At 33.9% G+C, this 17,890-nt stretch overlaps 2 protein-coding genes across 2 annotated transcripts; one reads left to right on the top strand and one right to left on the bottom strand.

Moving 5' to 3' along the window:
* Window positions 1-1,726: 1,726 nt before the first annotated feature.
* Window positions 1,727-15,136, top strand: LOC119637399 (cuticle protein 21-like). Its single transcript, XM_038033400.1, has 3 exons — window positions 1,727-1,956; window positions 14,331-14,411; window positions 14,480-15,136. Exons 1-3 carry the CDS (start codon window positions 1,852-1,854, stop codon window positions 14,600-14,602), a joined length of 309 nt encoding a protein of 102 aa, XP_037889328.1. The 5' UTR covers window positions 1,727-1,851; the 3' UTR covers window positions 14,603-15,136.
* LOC119637398 (putative inositol monophosphatase 3) lies at window positions 14,861-16,601 on the bottom strand. Its single transcript, XM_038033399.1, has 2 exons — window positions 15,984-16,601; window positions 14,861-15,922 (listed from the first exon to the last, which is right to left on the bottom strand). Exons 1-2 carry the CDS (start codon window positions 16,483-16,485, stop codon window positions 15,381-15,383), a joined length of 1,044 nt encoding a protein of 347 aa, XP_037889327.1. The 5' UTR covers window positions 16,486-16,601; the 3' UTR covers window positions 14,861-15,380.
* Window positions 16,602-17,890: the final 1,289 nt, after the last annotated feature.

Here is a 17,890-nt window from a genome sequence, read left to right as displayed (position 1 = left end):
TCCTCTGCTCATTGGCCCCAAACAATGTTACAGAGGCAATAGCCGCATCGTGTGAACCATTCGGCTCAACTAAGGGTGCCTCACTGGTTGAGGAGGGCCCCGGTAAGCCAAAACTTGCAGCGATAGTTAATGTTAAGTTCTTCACTGCGTCAGCTTAGCTAACCCTCGGGGGACTAAACGTTTCCATTCACTTCTTATCCTTGCACAGGGCAAAATCACAAAAAGACAAAACCCGACCCTCATCACCTACGGCTGGATTAAGCGACGCTAAATTAACTAAGTCGACCGATAACAGGTCAATAGGTGGCACGCGTGCAGACCCTTCAACCGGGACGAGACCAGATTCCAAGTTGGGGATGTCAATCTGAACAGGTCCCGTAGGGGACGGTCCGCACGCCACAATGCGAGTTGTAAATTTTCTGGCTGTTCGAGGTGAAATCGCAGTGTCCGGAAACTCACAAGCCTCAAACATTTCATGGCACTGCTAAAATTTGGCCATCACCTCCTCTGAAAACTTCTTGGCCTCCAAAAAACTCAGTTTCGTTTGTGCAAACAACCTGTAGAAGTCGATATGTTTGTTTCTACAATCTGGGCAGGACCAACGCACCGTCTTTGCAGCATCCGCTGCCCTATTAATGACACTTACGCACTTAGGATTTGTTAATAATGGCGATAACTTCACACAGTGGTCTGTCAGGTAACTATCGAGAGCGCACGATTGTACAATTATTGCAAAAATACCAAATTCGAAGTAAAGGAATTGAACACGTAGCGAATTGTACACAGTAGCGCCAATCGTACCATTCAAAACACGATGAAGCAGTTAAAAGCAGTGGAATATTAATTAATAAAAAAAAAAAAAGTTTTTCACAGAAAACTGAAGAGCACGTAAAAATACCACCAAACACGAAAACTGCCAATTGCAATGTCAATTTACATTGACTTGGCCACTTAAGAATTTATATTTTAACACGCTTTAAATGCTCATTTCTTTGCATTATAAGCAATTGGGAAATTGATTACATATTCTACGGTAGGTGTAAGAAAGAAAACAGAAATATAAATATTTCACGTATTAATTAGATCGGTCATACTAGTTTAGGTGCTTTGTTAGTGTAGTTTGTGTAGGATTTGATGTAGTTAAGAATTTTATACTAAAGAATTCCCACAAGTCAATGAAAAATATATATATACACAATTTAATCAACGACCTAGCCCTCCTTCTTCTATACTTCTGTTACAATGATTTAGATCAATACAACAACTAAAAGCAAAGACGATTATTAGCAGCAGTAAATGTGATTGCTGCACAATAATGTGACTGCTTTTTTTATTTTCAATTCTTTTCAAAAGTTTTTTTTCGAAGATTTGTTGCACATTTTTCTGAGATAAGCAAGCACACGATAATAATAACAACAAACAACAGCAGCAGTAGCAGAAGCAGCAGCAACGGCGGCAGCAGCAGTAAGACAAACACCAGCAACACACAACCTTACGTTAATTTTCGAAAGAAAATGTTAAGGCTTCAGTTTGTCGGGCATATTGCGCTTAGTATACCTTTGACCTATGTATAAAGTTAGCTGCGATACATTTTACTAAGCAGAGACTCAAGCATCACCGCTAACATCTTAGCTTAACGAACTGGAGAAGAGGCTGACACCACAATTCCATATAAAAGACTACGTGCGCAAACAATTGCTTTCAGTTAAATACAAGAAGTGTTTGGCTCCAATATATATATATATATATATATATATATATAAAACCTTTCTATTGTTATCCGCTGTTGTAGTAACATCAGAGTCGCGTTTTTGTTGTTATTATTAACGTGGGTGCACATAATTTTCAAGAATGTCAATTAATTTATTTTGGAAGTTCGTCGCGCTAGTGTTATTATGTGCATATGTCGTGACAATGGCAGATGCTCTCCCACAAGCTCCTGAACAACCAGAGCCGGTAATTTTCTAGCTTGTTATACACCGAATATTCTATAATATAATATGATCCAAAATGAAATTAGTATTATTAAAAAAAAATTGAACAGTTCTCTTTGCTTGATATCCAATCGACATTAAATCGACGTATCCGCTGGTCTTAATAATCGGTCAAATGTAACTCGTACAAAAATTATTAACGACAAAAGTGACGAAAAAATTGCCCGTTATTTTTAAAAAGAGAAACACTTTTGGGCAAATTGATTTAATTGGAAAATTTCAGTGAATGCGTTTATATTTTGTTTGTTTTTGGTTTCCGTTGTGAACAGCGAAAACTTGAAAAGAAACTTAACCTCTACGCGTACAGAATTTTTATATATAGAAGCGACGGCGATGATCGTGCTTAAGTTTGTTATTTAATATACGTATCATTTTTATAAAACCATTTCCGAAGAAATAGGGGTATATTCATGTTGTCAAAGCTATTGTAACGGCCAGAAAAAAGTTTTAGAGACTCTACAAAGTTTATATATTCCTGATCAGTATCAAATTTTAAATCGATTTAACATGTCCGTCTGCGCAATGTCTGCTGTGAACATTCTCCTGGCCGCAAAAATGAAGCTATCGACTTAAAATCTGGCAGAAACATTGGAAATTCTTATACGCAGATTGGTATTGAATATGGGCCAAATCGATTAAATCGAGACGTCTACAGTAATATACAAAAAGCGACAACTATGTTTTTCAAAAGGACTACAAAAGTAATTTTTTACTCATTACTTATCAGCTGCAGCAGGTAAATCTACAAAAGTTGAAGGTATAGTTTATGAGCGATACGTACTTATTTACGTAGTGTGTCAAAATTTAATTTTTTTTTTTCAAAACCTTCATAATGCGCAGTCGTAATCTTCAAAACCCATATAAAGTATATAAATTCTTGGCCAATTTCGAATTCGGAATGCGCTTATACATGTCCGTTCGTACAATTGTCCATGCAGCTGTGTGATATCTGTGGTAAACATTCTCCCGTTCTCAAAAATGGAGATATCGCCAATAAACTTGCATAAGAAATTTTCAAACACGCCTACAACGCTCAAACCTCTGTATAGCGGACACTGTTAACACTTTTGCTCTACTTGTATTTGGTTGTTACTCATAAACTACAGCATATGCAAAAGATGAATTTCGACTTTTAATTTTGGAAAAACCCAACGCTCAGCGCTTAACCAACATTATAGGATATGAAAAATTAGTTCTTTTCCTCTTTTTTCGTACGATCGAGGTGATGGGTAAGATTTAGTCACGACCCAATATAATATTTTTACGCGTTTTTGTAGAGGATATTAACTAAATTTGCAAAAAAAACCTTCAATTTTTACTAGCAGTAACTTTTGGTGTATGCAAAAGGATGACTGGCTTTATCTTTTAATTATTACTCACCGAGCAATTATTTCTCTAAAGTTAAAAAGAAACAAATCGAGATAATCGATCGGTCGTAAATTCCAATTTTTTGTCTTTAGACAGATAGGTTCAATTTATTTTCCACTCATTCCACGGATGCAACGATTCAAAATCTTATCCTAATAAAGAATTTGTTTAACTGCTTTACAATTTTATTATGCCTAGTCGGTATGCAATTGAAAAAAACGCGGAGGGGCTATTGCAGAAAACATAATATATAACATATTTGAAAGAGTTCTTAGCAAGATTATTAACAATAGTCAAATTCAAGGATAATGTACTCGAATTGCGGCGAAGCATTGAGCACCCAACACTTCAAAGTTCATTATATCCAAAGATATGTATAGCTTGAACAAATGTTTAACAACTCGATGCTTTAGTGGTTCATTTATGGATTTTTCTTTTAGGGAAATTTTTCGTATAATTTTTCATATAAGTAAAAGATATTCTTTATAGCTCGGTTTTGGCGAATGATTGTTTGGATATTTTTAAAATGCAACAATGAGAACGCGTTGCGCAAGATTATTTGTCATGAGCTGTATCTGAACATTTGGCGAATTAAGTTTTTCTCTGAAAGAAAATATTAAAATGAAACCACGCCAAACCAGACATTCTCATTGTATACTTGGAAATATTAATAACAAAATGGCGATTCACACTGAGAAAAGCCCAAAAACTCAGCATCAATTTTTCTTTGAGGATCGGGCAATAATTAGCACAGGAATTTCTCACATAAAAAATGTTATACTCTTAAGAGGCAAGTTAAACAATTATTACCCTTTTCTATTAACTTTAAAGATATATAGCCGTGTGTTTTAATTCAACGTTTCCGTAGCACTTCGACGCCTTTTTGTATAACGATTCGTTAAGACCCTGAAAATACACATTAATGTCCATAATAAATTCATCTTTTAATTTAAATCTTTTTTCCTGGTTTTAAATTTGTAAACACATTGTAGTCAATCGGCGTCGGCGTGCGTTTTGAAAACAACTTTTCATGCGAAATTGTGAACAGATTGTTTCTTGCTATCTAGGATGACAGCTACCTGTTGCAAATATGTTTTTCGATTATCGAGGTATTTTGATCATCTTTTTTGGATGGCCATTGTGTTCAACATCAACCGTGTCCGTATGATCCCGTTTAAAATCGACAAAGCACTGATAATTGTTGAAGAAGAGTTGTTACATCAGTTTTCAAGCCAATGCTGAGTTTGAGCAGTATTCCTTTCCATCTAAAGGAACAACAAACGCAACGTTACCTATTTCAAAAATAACAAAATTAACCTAATAAAACGACTGCTGCTTGTAAACAGCTCAGTTTAAAATTAAATTAACTTTTCAAAGACGTTATTCGAGGCTTGAGTCTAAACATCTAAAAACAATATCGATTTTTTGTAGAACATCTATGTGTCAACTCCGAGATTTTTTTTGTAAAAGCAAGAGTTCCTTTATTCGTTCATTAGGCTAGTATTATTTATTTATTTCTTTATAGAGGAAATCCAGCGAAAATAGGATAACAGCCGAATTCTATTTACTCTTAGAAATTGCTCTTATACTGAACTATAATATGACAACCATATGAAGAAAAATAAGGAAAAACAAGTAAGAAGATTATATTCGGTCGTGGCCGAATCTTTTATACCCATTACCGTGATCCAAAACAAGGAAAAGAACCACATGTTCGTACTTTACAATATTGGCGGGGCACAGCTGATTTTTTTTTATTTTCAGAATAAAAGTGGAAATTTATATGGTGTATTTCTGGTTCTTTCTGAGTAATAAACATAGAACGTGGTAAACAAAGACAAGCACAGATGTTGCCAAACAGACGTGTTGGCGTTGTAGGCGTGTTCTTGGACAAGTCGAAATCAAATCCAAATTCTTTTACAAATTTGCAGTCGATATCTTCACTTTCACTAACGGGAGAATGTTTACCACAAATACTATACAGCTGCGCAGAAAGACAAATGGACAGACGAACAGGCGGACATGTGTAGATACATGTCCATTTTAAAACTGGCCAAGAATTTATATAATTTATGGGGTTTTCGAAACTTGTTTCTGCACCTGAAAAGGGTATTAAAAAAAAATTAAATTTTGCTACACTACAATTTTGACTACACGTGGTAAATTTTTCCCATTTTTGCCCAACGGCTACAGCATCTCTCTTAGAATATGCCTTCAATTTTTGGAGATTTATATGCTATAGTTTATAACCATACTATAAGACGTAGAAAAATAGGCTCAAATTTTCGGTGCGTCTTATGGTCCGAAATTAACATTAAAATATTTTTTCAATAAATCGTCTCTAATATATTAATAATTAATATATAATTAATAATAATATATAATAGTACCGAAAATGCAGATGAACTGAATAATGCTACTACGAGTTATGCTAACAATTTGAAGTGCGTCTTATCGTCTGAAAAATAGGATAGCAGTGAACAAAAAACCAATTTTCATTACTTTTGAAAAACAGAGGTGATCTCAGTTTACCTGGTGCTGTAGGCGTGTGCTTCGACCGATTTTGACCTTATCCTATACCAACGTGCGTGCAAGAACTTCCAGTGTTTCTGCCAAATTTGAAGTCGATAGCTTCATTATTGCGGCCAAGAGAATGTTTACAGTAGACATTAGGCGGACGGGCATGCAAGAATTTGATACTGGTCAAGAATATATGTACTTTGCAAAATAGTATAACAAAGCGAGTTATGTACTGAAATTCTAAAAAGCTCTATAGATAAATCCAACACCGCTTGTGATATACGGTATATTAAGTTCGTGTAGACGTATGTAACACTTAGAAAGACTTAAAATACCGTACCTTTTTTCCACCTAATCTTGTCTGTCTATGTAACTCTGTCCATGTATATTTGCGTTCAACCTACAAGTCACAATTTTTGGAATATTTTGATGATATGATTCGAATTGATCAACTTTATTAACCACTCGTTAGGTAAGGCCTTGTTTTATAAAATCGTTATACCGAAAAAAATTTTAATTTTCAAAATTTTCCCACAGAAATCGCTGAGTAGTAGTATTTCGACATACTAAATGGGTATGAAAAATTTGGTTCAGCTGGGGCAATATTTTGAATCTCGTCTCATATAAACGCTCCTCTAAAAACTGAAGAGTTATGTGCTAAAAGGATCTAATTTTCAATATTTCATGGCGAAAATTGTTTCATGATAGTAAATTGACAAAGAAATCAATCGTACCGAATTTGCATCACGTGAGTCTATGTTTTGAATACCATCGTATATTAGTTAGGGGAAAAAGAAATCCATTATTTTTATATGAACTTCAGGACTTTATTTAACATCCTTGCGATTGTCCGATTTGGGTCAAATATGCACCGTTTTGTTGTATGATTTGTTGCCATTTTAAAGGTAACTTCAAAATGCCTTTCTCATAGAAGTCCTGGTCTCTATTTGCAAAAAACTCTAGTAGTCGATTTTCACAATCCTCCCTAGATTCCAATTTTTTATCATTAAAGAAATTTTGCAATGCAAGAAAAAGATGATAATCGCTTGGTGCCAAGTCCGGACTGTATGGCGGATGCATTAAAACTTCCCAACCAAGCTCCCGAAGTTTCTGGCGAGTCACTGTAGATGTGTGTGGCCTAGCGTTTTCCTGGTGGAACACGACACCTCTCCTGTTGGCCAATTCTGGCCGTTTCTGGTCAATCGCTATCTTCAAACGGTCCAGTTGTTGACAGTAGATATCAGAATTTAGCGTTTGGCCATATGGAAGCAACTCATAATAAATAATAACCTTCCAGTCTCACCAAATGCATAGCAAAACCTTCCTGGCCGTTTGAGGTGCTTCACCGCTCTTTGACCATGATCGTGTTCGCACAGGGTTATCGTATGTGATCCATTTCTCATCTCCAGTCACCATCCGTTTAAGAAATGGGTCTATCTCATTCCGTTTAGCCAAGGCTTCGCAGATGGAAATTCGATCCATCATGTTTTTTTCTGTTAATTGGTATGGCATCCAAACATCGAGCTTCTTTTCGAATCCAGCTTTGTCTAAATGGTTTAAAACTGTTTTATGGTCGATTTTTAACTCCTGGGCGATATTACGACTGCTAACATGCCGGTCAACTTCGATCATTTCTCCGATTTTATCGACATTTTCGACGACCGGCCTACCTGTGCGAGGTGCATTTTTAACATCAAAAATTCCTGAACGGAATCTACGAAACCAAAATTGCACATAATTGGCTGTTACAGTATCGGAACCATAAACATCATTCACAATTTTAGCCGCCTGGCTTGCATTTTCGCCTTTGTCAAAGAAAAACTGTAAAATGTACCGAATTTTCTCTTTGTTCACTTCAATTTTTAACACGCTGTAACGCACAACTGAATGCACCAAACAAAAAACAGCGAAAGAATTTTTTTTACTGCGAAATGTCACCTTTCCAACGAGCATAAATATGAAATTGTTTGATCGATACTTTACGAGAAATTTATTAGTGCAGCCATCTACCGAAAAAATAATGGATTTCTTTTTCCGCAACCTAATATAAGAATTGTCGGGAAATGTAAACCTTTATACGCCAAAAAGGCGCATGCTTTATGCAAAAATTTGTTCAAGATAGTAACTTGACAAAGAGTCACGTGAATCAAATTTGAACCATATGCGTCTATTTCTGGGACTAAACTTCATACACGACTTCTCATGAATAGCAAGCCCGAAAATTGGTACATAGTAGCAATTTAGCAGAAAAATTAACGGTCGAAAATTTCAATCACATAAGTGTATTATTTGACTTTAGCACATGTAGGCGTTATCAGAAAAAGCGCTCCCTTATATTGTGGGAAAGTCTAATTTCTTGTTTTACATGACGGAAACTGAGAAGTAGAGAACTTTTTGGGAAGTGAAACAATGTGTAATATTTGGTATATTATTACCAAAACAAGTGAACATCTGTACTAGACGAGACGATGTATGGTATCGAATGATGGACTTTGCCCAACTATAATGTTCTTACTTGTTTTTATATCAAATTAATATTATGAGCAATTTTCACTAAGAAATATTGCAGATTAAGTTTTCGTAGAAGCGATTATATAAGAAAAAGTTCAAAGAATTGGTCCATTTGTCCGAAGTTTTTCACATCAATTTGCGTTTTATCGAGCAATTCTAAAAGCAGCGCTACTTATTAATAGAGCGGCTTTTTAATATAAAGCGTTATATGGGGAGCGGCAGCAGAAATGTGCCGATCAGAACCGTTTTCATCCTTAGGCCAAAATACATCAGCCAGATTTTGCCAAGGTATATTGAATATTGGGACCAATTGGTTGAATACAAAAATACATGAGGAGACAACAGATGGGTGGATTCAGAAAATGATTCTGAATTGATACGTATAATAAAAGTTAAGGCCTTCTAGATGTTGTGTACATCCCATCAAAATTACTATAACCTGTATCACACGGGATGTAGGAAAAATTAGCCCAAAATAAAAAAAACAAAAACACGGAGTACTGATTGCGAAAAACAAAATGCTATCAACGCTTAAAAATCGTTCAATGGATATAAATTACAGGTGTAAATTAATTGGTATCAACTTTTCACAATTATTCAAGCGTTGTAACCTATTAAAACAATAATATATGAAAAAATTTTCAAAATATCTTCTTTCTTATCACAAAATTGTAGAAATTTTAAAAGACCTTAATCTCATAGCCTTCGATCGAAAAAGATTTTAGAAAATAAATTATCTTCAGTTTAGATGCAGAGTCATATTTTGAACAACATCACAAAGACGTCATAACTCACACCGCAGTCATAAGCATATTTTATTTTATGATTTTCAAGACTGTAAGACAATAAAACTTATTTTATAACAAAATTTATACTCGATGCGTTCATCACAGCTATTGATCGGGACTTCTTATACAGTCACAAAAACTATAGTTAGAGGAGACATTGTTTTCCTTTGTTTCTTACGACCGGGCACAACGTCACAATACCGCCATTCGTTTTTCCTGCAAACATGGCCATATGTACAACGTACATGCAAACTACCACATCTCACACAATCGAGCATGAGCAAATAATGAAATGTTGATATAAGATACCCTCCGATATACGTACAATATTTGCAATTACGATTTTAAGTTGAGTGTCTTGCCCGAGTTGTTCGAGCGAATTGTGACTCAGCATGTGGCCTTTGCCATCAATTTGTATATTTCTCCGCACCAGCACGGCTTTCGGAAAGGGCGATCTACACTCACCAACTTGTTAGAGTTTATTTGTCGTGCTTTCAAGGCTTTGTCTAGTAGATCTAGCACTAATTTAATATACACCGATTTAAGCAAAGCGTTTGATTTGGTTAACCATAACTTACTTATCTTTAAACTCCAAGCCTCTGGCTTCCCTTTCTATTTAGTGAAATTAATAAGCTCTTACCTGAATGAATTCCCCGTGACATCTGGCGTACCTCACGGCAGCCGCTTAGGTCCCCTTTTATTTAGTTAATACATTAATAATCTCCCATCGGTGATTAATTCCAGTCAGATCTTAATGTATGCTGATGATGTGAAACTGTTTTCTTTCTTCTCTGTGGAATCGAAATCACATCAGCTTCAAAGTGACTTGAATAATTTGATTGCATGGTGCTCTTTGAATCTACTGAAACTAAATCTGAGTAAATGTAAGAAGCTTTCTTTCTTAAGAAGAAAGTCATTCATTGCTCAGTATTTCATAGATTCGCATAAGTTGGAGGACGTCGATTCGATCACAGATTTAGGCGTTCTATTTGACCATAGGTTACGTTTCAACTTGCATATTGAGCTCTCGATAAGCAAAGCTAGGTCCGCGCTTGGTTTTATAAAACAGTGGTCCAAAGAGCTTGATGATCCCTACATTACGAAGAGGCTGTACATGTGTTTGGTTAGACCCATACTCGAGTATGCCTCTGTTGTGTGGTCTCCTTCCTATATGTGCTATCTAGATTCAATTGAATCTGTTCAAAAGCAATTCTTGCTGTTTGCCCTTAGAAATTTGGGTTGGGATCCGATTAGTTCTCTTCCTCCCTATGAAGATAAGTTACTTGTGTTATCCTTACCGTCTCTCAAAAGACGTAGGTTTGTTCTTGGCGTTTCCTTCTTAATCAAAGTAATAAATAGTGCTATTGACTCGCCGTCATTAGTTGGTGAAATAAGCTTTAATGTCCCTAACCGCTTCTCTAGGTACTTTATTTTAGTTAAGCTTAGTCAGTGTAAATATAATTATGAGCTGTTTAATTCGGTCAGAGTAGTTTGCAAGAACATAAAATACGTCTATCACTTATTCTCGTTATCGGACTCTTTAAAGTCCATTAAAGCAACATTGCTTAATACGCGCGATTTAGCTATGTCGTACTTAAACTAGCTTTTATCCTTAAAAGTCGTTACGATTCGAAAATGAATTCTTGTTAAGTATTATCGGTTGCCAAGCTTATGCACGTTTGCGATGGCTTAGGGGCTCATTTGCAATTTGTTCCTGTACCGGTTGTAAGTGTGGCTCTATGCTGGTTGCGTACATGCGTTTTTTTCCCTGTTTTTTCCTTTTTATTTATTTTATTGTACTTATACCAAGTTTTATTATTAATTAATATAAGTTTTGCTTTAAGTGCCAATTGAACTCGACTGTTATTTGTTTAGTTGAGTTTGATGTATAAGTAGAATTAAAATAAATAAATAAATAAATAAATAATACATTGTAAAACTTAATACACAATTAACACTTTCCACACACACAAAACCTTTCGCTTGAAGAAAGTATTATACTTCAAGCTCCCCAAGTAAAAAAATTTTTTGCATTGCATAAACTATTCCTAATTAGCTCAAACTGTGAAACTAAATGTACCTCAAGACTGTCAAGAATGCGAACTACTGCTCAAAGGATAAAATTTTTTCTTTTTTTACGTCATTCAGAGCTGGTGCTTTAACTAAACTGAGCCAAAATTCGAACTAAAAAATAGAAAGGGTTTGAAGTTCTTACGTCCATATCTCATAATGTGTTCTTGCTTTTGTGGCCAATCACTATTCATAAGAACTGTGACTGTGATTTTTTATCAAACTTTCTGTAATTTTCAGCAACATGAGAGCGATTTTACAAGTCATAAGTTGTCACAAGCAAACGTCAAATTAATGTTGTGACGTTTTGGTATCTATGCATAAAAAACGAGTCATATTATTATTTAAACTAGAAAAGGCAAGTTATCATCATAATCATAATTTTTTTGCACTTCATTGAAGCAAAATCGTAACCATCCTAACATTTAAAGATTTTAGATGCATGCAAAAAAGAAGGACACGGTTATAATCATTTTGTCACAACGTTTGCAATGCTCAAAAGGAAGTTTCAGAGAACCTATAAAATACATATGTGCTCTTGATTAGCGTTAATTCTCAATCGATCTAGCTACGTCTCTCTAACTTTACGTCTGTATGGATGTGCGTTGTTAATACTCTTCTGGTCGCAAAAATTGGGATATTGACTTCAAATTTGACAGAGTCATTTTCATGCTTTTGTTCACCTTCTTGACATCTCCTATTTACGATTCATCAGGCCTTGAAGGTAGAATGTTGAAAATTGTTCCGCACATTCTGCACATTGCCTTTAATTAAGACAAATTGAACACGCCCCCATTATTATAAAATACCAAAATTTAAGGAGTTCAGTTTCACATATTTTCTTACTTACTTTTCTCAAGTTAAAGTGGGAAGAGCATTCATGGTACATTGTATAGATCTTTTCACCCCACAAATGGAAGTAGACAAAAAATGGTGAAATCAATGGTGATTAGCCGAAGGTTTCCGCAATACTTTCTTTGTTCAAAACTCAAATCGATAAACGCAAGGAGAGACAAAGCTGTTCATGGTACCCCAAGCAAATTTTGTGTGCACTTAACGTTCGTTCAAATCAAGTAGTTGGTTTTTCGCCTTCCACGAAGCATTTTATTGTTGTACAAAATTTTGATTTTTCGTGTTTTTTATGCTTATATATTTATTATACTTTTCTATTGAGGAATACTTTCTCCACTTAACTTTTTCTACTTACTTTTTTATAATATTCATCGTTCCATTATTATATAACCAATTAAATTTTTGTTATATAAATTTATTCTAATACATATTCTAGTATATACTATCATTTAATAAGTTAGACAAATTTTAATTTAATTTTATGCGTAATGAAGTGATTAAGTTTGTTATGATATATATAAAACCCCAATAGAGTCTTAGCAGAATAGGGACGCATTAATTTCGTCATTCTTACAAATTGTCATGAAAGCCTTCATAGAGTGCACATGTTCAGTAACCACAGTGCGATTTGCAATCGGTTCTCCCGTATTACTACTAGTCTTAAAAGTTTGTGCGTTTTGTTACATTTTACGTAAAACACTTATGCACGTACGTATGTGTGCTTATCATGAAACTAATGCAAAACACTTGTGAAAATATTTCAATTTTACCATTAATAGGTATAAAAATTTTATGAGCCATGTGGATCTTGCGATTCCTAATTATTTATTTCTAAATGCATTTGTAGTGTCCAATATCTTCAGTCCTAGCGAAACGGTAACATATTCTAGGCTGTTGTGGTCAAATCCTGCCTGTCAGAGGTGACTGACGACGATGTCGTACCTCTATACCATCGAACATCTCTATTTTCCTTCATCACTATTCTGATATAACATTTACTTATTCTCTTCTTGAATAGATTGTAAATTATATACGTAATTTAATAAAAAAAAAAATGAGGAAATAGTTTTTATAGGAATTAATTTCATCAAATTTGCAAGTTTTCGTAACAATACAAATAAAATTAAATTGTTAAATTTAAAATTATACGGAAAAATTTTTTTGAAATATACTTTTTTTACCTAACTGAAGTAAAAGGCAAAAATAAATTCTGACTTAGGCTTTTTTATGCGACTACACATAAACGACAAAGTGTGGACACTTTACGCTCTAAGAGGTAGCATAAGTAGTACTGTAAGATGCTGAATAAAACAATGACTTCTTCTTAGAATGTCTCATCCTCTCCATCCTTATTAGCAGACATTGCTCCTTCCGGATAAATGAATTTCAGTAGACGACTTATTGTTTGTTCAAATGGTGTTTCTATTTTTATGACTGTGCCTAAATGTGATCACTTTTCCACTTCGCACCTAATTCATATTCTTCATAAAATATTGGAGAAGTAATGACTATTGCTGAACAACAAATTGAACAAAGTAATTTCTAACAATCTTTTATAACACTCTTCACGAATTTCACGAAAAAGACACCCACCTATTATGGCCACATAAAAGTTACTGGGACTACATCCATTTTCCATCTTTAAGTTCATTTAAATTAAGTAAGGTAAAAGGTAATTGAAAAAAATTGTCTTTACATGATTTATTTCTTGCTTTTTAGTCTAGTGAAACACGCGTCCTACCCTCGAAACTCCTATCGAAAAGTAGACTGTGCTGTCGGTGGAACAAAACAAGTGGGCAAAACAGTTTAGAATTATAATGCAAAAAAAAATTTTAAATATGATTGATTATTTTTGTTTCATCCGTTATCACGGATTGTTTTCAAAACAAAGCTCTATATATAATTTTTTAAGATTATAAGCTCCAGATCGAAAATATTATAAAAATTTTTTAAATTAATTAAAACTGTCCTAAAATGCGCCAGTTATAGGAAAGATATTTAAATTAGCCTTCTTTTCCCTAAGGAGGGAAACAAGGAAAAGATATCGAATATATATAGATGACAAAAAGCATAGTATTCAATTAGAATTTCAACTTCAAAGCGGCGAACAAAATTATCCCTTTTTTCAAACAACAAACAAAATTATCCCTGTTTGGAATATCTGTTTCTTATCTTACATCATCTGCGTCTTTATTTCTTCTAAAAATATTACCTTTTGACATTTTAGTATGAATATCAGTTCGAGGTAAAAGACCCGGAAAAGGAATTATTCTTTAACAAAAACGAAGCCGGTGACGCTCAAGGCAAAGTAAGTAAATGTATTTTCATTAAATAATATAAAAAAGACTAATGATAAAAACTTCATTTTAAAACAAGGTACAAGGACAATATTCCGTTTGGTTGCCCGATGGAAGATTAATGACGGTGGCTTACACGGCTGATGGTGTGGAAGGCTTTGTACCGAAAATAACATTCGATACCAATAATCCTTTAGGTTAAAAGATCCCATCTGGTCTTGGTTTAACTTTGGTCTTCAAACGTGAATGGATTCATGTTTATAGCTATACAATTAAAGAAAACACAACACACACACACATCATACGTATACTTATTATTATTATTATTACATGTATGTATCATTATGTCTCTCTTTCAAGAGAGATTATTAACCTATCAATGCGTAAAGTTTTTAGTTAATATTTACTCACATTCGTGGTTGGAGAAGGTTAGAATAAATATGTACTGTTTTCTCTATTGTTTTTTTTTTTGTATGTTATATATGTATGTAGTTGAATGGTAAATAAGCGTTTCTAAAGTCAAATTGATCGCGATTCTTTTTTATATAAATATGTTTTAAACAAATAAATTTAATTAAATAGTCTTTCTCATCATCATTACCCTTGTTTTGATCATTTTCGTTTATATTCTCTCGAATTATTCTTGTTTTTATGCCCATATATATCCTCTACATTGTGTCCGCGAAATATTCAGTAAATATCTATATATATAATAAAGAATGCGATAAAAGGACAACTTAACGGCTTTTGGTTCATCGCCAGCAAAGAGAAGAACGAAAGATATATTAATTTCTTGCCTTCAATTGAATTTTTTTTATTTTTCCTTTAAATTTTGAATGGTCATTGCCTAATAATAATCATCCGTTTCTAATAACCCACTATTAGCAATACTTTACATAAAATTTCCACAGTTTAATATACTTAAAACATTGACATTAACTCAAGATTGCAGACTTAACACCTTTTTTAGGTAGTAACTACTATCGTTGCTTGGATTTGACGTTTGTTCCTTGGCGATATGCTACTATTTTATCAATAGACAATTCGTGATTAACCATGGTGGCGAGCAAGCCGTGTGCATTAACTGGTGATTCATTGGGCCCATAATCAATGAGTTGATTGTCTAATGTGGTCATTTTGCCGCCAAAAGTTCTTAAAATAGCATCGCCGGCACAAATATCCCATTTCTTAATTTTGGTAGAATGTAAATAGGCGGTAGCATTATTTCCTACCACTTGCAACACTTTATAACCGGCACCGGCAGCTGCCAAAATGTTCGATTCTTCACCGAATACTGCATAAATTAAATCCTTCGCATTTCCAGCATGAGAGCGGGATACAGTTATAGTAGGCTCTATTGTTGTGCTTCCGGAGAGTCGAATGGTTTCTAAATATTCTGACGTTGAATGATCGAGCCAAGCCCAAGCCGTTTTTCCGGTAAATGGATTATGAATAACACCTATAATTGGATTGCCCTTCACTGCCACACAAACCATTGTTGTAACATATTGGTATAATTTTTCTGCAGTTAAATACATAGATCTTAGCAGCTTTAGTTTAAAGGGATATTCTACGTATCTTACCTGTAAATTCTTTTGTGGCATCCAGTGGATCAATCCATACCGTTATATCGTGTACACTAACCAATTCGTCAGTTACTTCGGCTGTTTCATGCAAAACTGTTGGATCCAAATCAAATGTACTCGTTTCAGTACACGTTTCTTTGTCCTCCTCTGAAATTATAGTTATACGAGGAAATATTCTAAGCAAACCCTGTTTCATCACGCAATGAGAGCGACTATCGGCAATTGTGTAAGGATCATTGGCTCCCTCATCGGTTTTGCCTTTGCTACGTTCTTTTAAATCCTGACTTTGAGCAACTTCAACAATTTCCAAGCCGCCACGTTGAGCCGCATGTATAGCACCTATTAGTAGCTTGCGCACATTAACATTGTTTTGATTTGTAAAAATGCTATACGCCGGCGTTTTCTCTCGTGAGCTATATAGGTATATCAAGCTACATGTCACAATTATAACAATGACGGATACGGGAATACGATTTATCTTTATAATGCGACCATTCATTGCATAAAACGTTTGTTATCGTTTGTAATGAGATATACTGAATAATTAACTTTTTTAAATAAAATTCTTATACAATTATAGTCGCTATTGTAATTGGCGTTCTTCTCTTTACAAATTTATTAATAAATGTAAGTATCCTCACGTAAGTAATATTTCCTTTAATTAATGTAAACAAATCATGTTCAATTCGGCAACGTTGCCAGATCGCTTATTTTACAATAGCAAAGGCAAACTGCGCGCAGCTCGTCAAGTGAAAAATTCAGAACAAATTCAAATAAGAAATGTTCACTAATTAGGTATCGTGTTAACTTGTTCTCATTTTCGAGATTCGACATTTTCACTATACGTATGCACAAGAGAAACCCTCTCTCAAAATTGTCAAAATCGCCGTATATAAAATTCCTCACGCCTAAGATATTCTGAGTTAGTTTGGTTGTTTATAGCTGCGTTTATAAAAAAAAACAGCTGTAGATTGATATAAAATAAATTCCAAACAAAATTGTTTACTTGCAAACAGTTGAACCAAAAACAAAATTTTAAATTTGCAAAAGGTTAGTAAATTAATACTTTTTTTACTTTTTACTCCAATGGTCGCCAAAGCTTCTAAGCAATTGTGCATAATCAATCTTGGGGTATATAAAGGTTAATAATAAATTCCCTTTTCTAAATATAAATGTAGCTTTTTTATTTTTCAAGGTCGATGGCGATAGAAAAGTGGAAAAGCATATATAAAGTGTAAAATCCGGAAATTCACAATTTTAATTTTAGAGCTAACATTGATTTGCAATTCATTTTAAAACGTTATAGATAAATTCATATGTTAACGTATAAGTTTATCATGTCAAATAGAGAGATACATATTAAGATTCAAAGTTCGAGTTCACAATTCGAAGTTTTCCCAAGAAATGACAATATGAAACTGTATGAATTATATGAAATTATTTTACTTATTATTTTATTTTTATTTACTTTTTTATGCTTTTGTTATCGATTGTATCTTTGTAAACAAACAAGCGTCAAATTTACCCCTCATTTTTTTCGAAATAAATTTCGAATGACGAAAGCTATACATACCTCTCACATAAATGGTTCTGGAGGTACGTCTCCCGAATGGGAATTGATTAACTAAATGATACACAATTAGTGCCTCGGTTTCGATGTCTACAATTTATTGATTTGCTCTTATTTACATGAACCAAATTGATAAAAATTATTACAACTATGTATAAAATTTTAATGCAAATATAAAATAACATTAATCATTTATTTTCGTAAATAATATATTAAGGGGAGACAAAAATACATATTTATTTGAATTTATTATTATTTATTTTCCTTGTTATACAAACTATAGTAAATAATGCTTTGGTACATGTACTGTCTGACATATAACAAGCATTATTTG

This window comes from Glossina fuscipes, unplaced genomic scaffold (assembly GCF_014805625.2).
Source record: "Glossina fuscipes isolate IAEA_lab_2018 unplaced genomic scaffold, Yale_Gfus_2 59, whole genome shotgun sequence".
NCBI classification, from domain to species: domain Eukaryota; kingdom Metazoa; phylum Arthropoda; class Insecta; order Diptera; family Glossinidae; genus Glossina; species Glossina fuscipes.
This window is presented reverse-complemented; position numbering and strand designations above follow the sequence as displayed.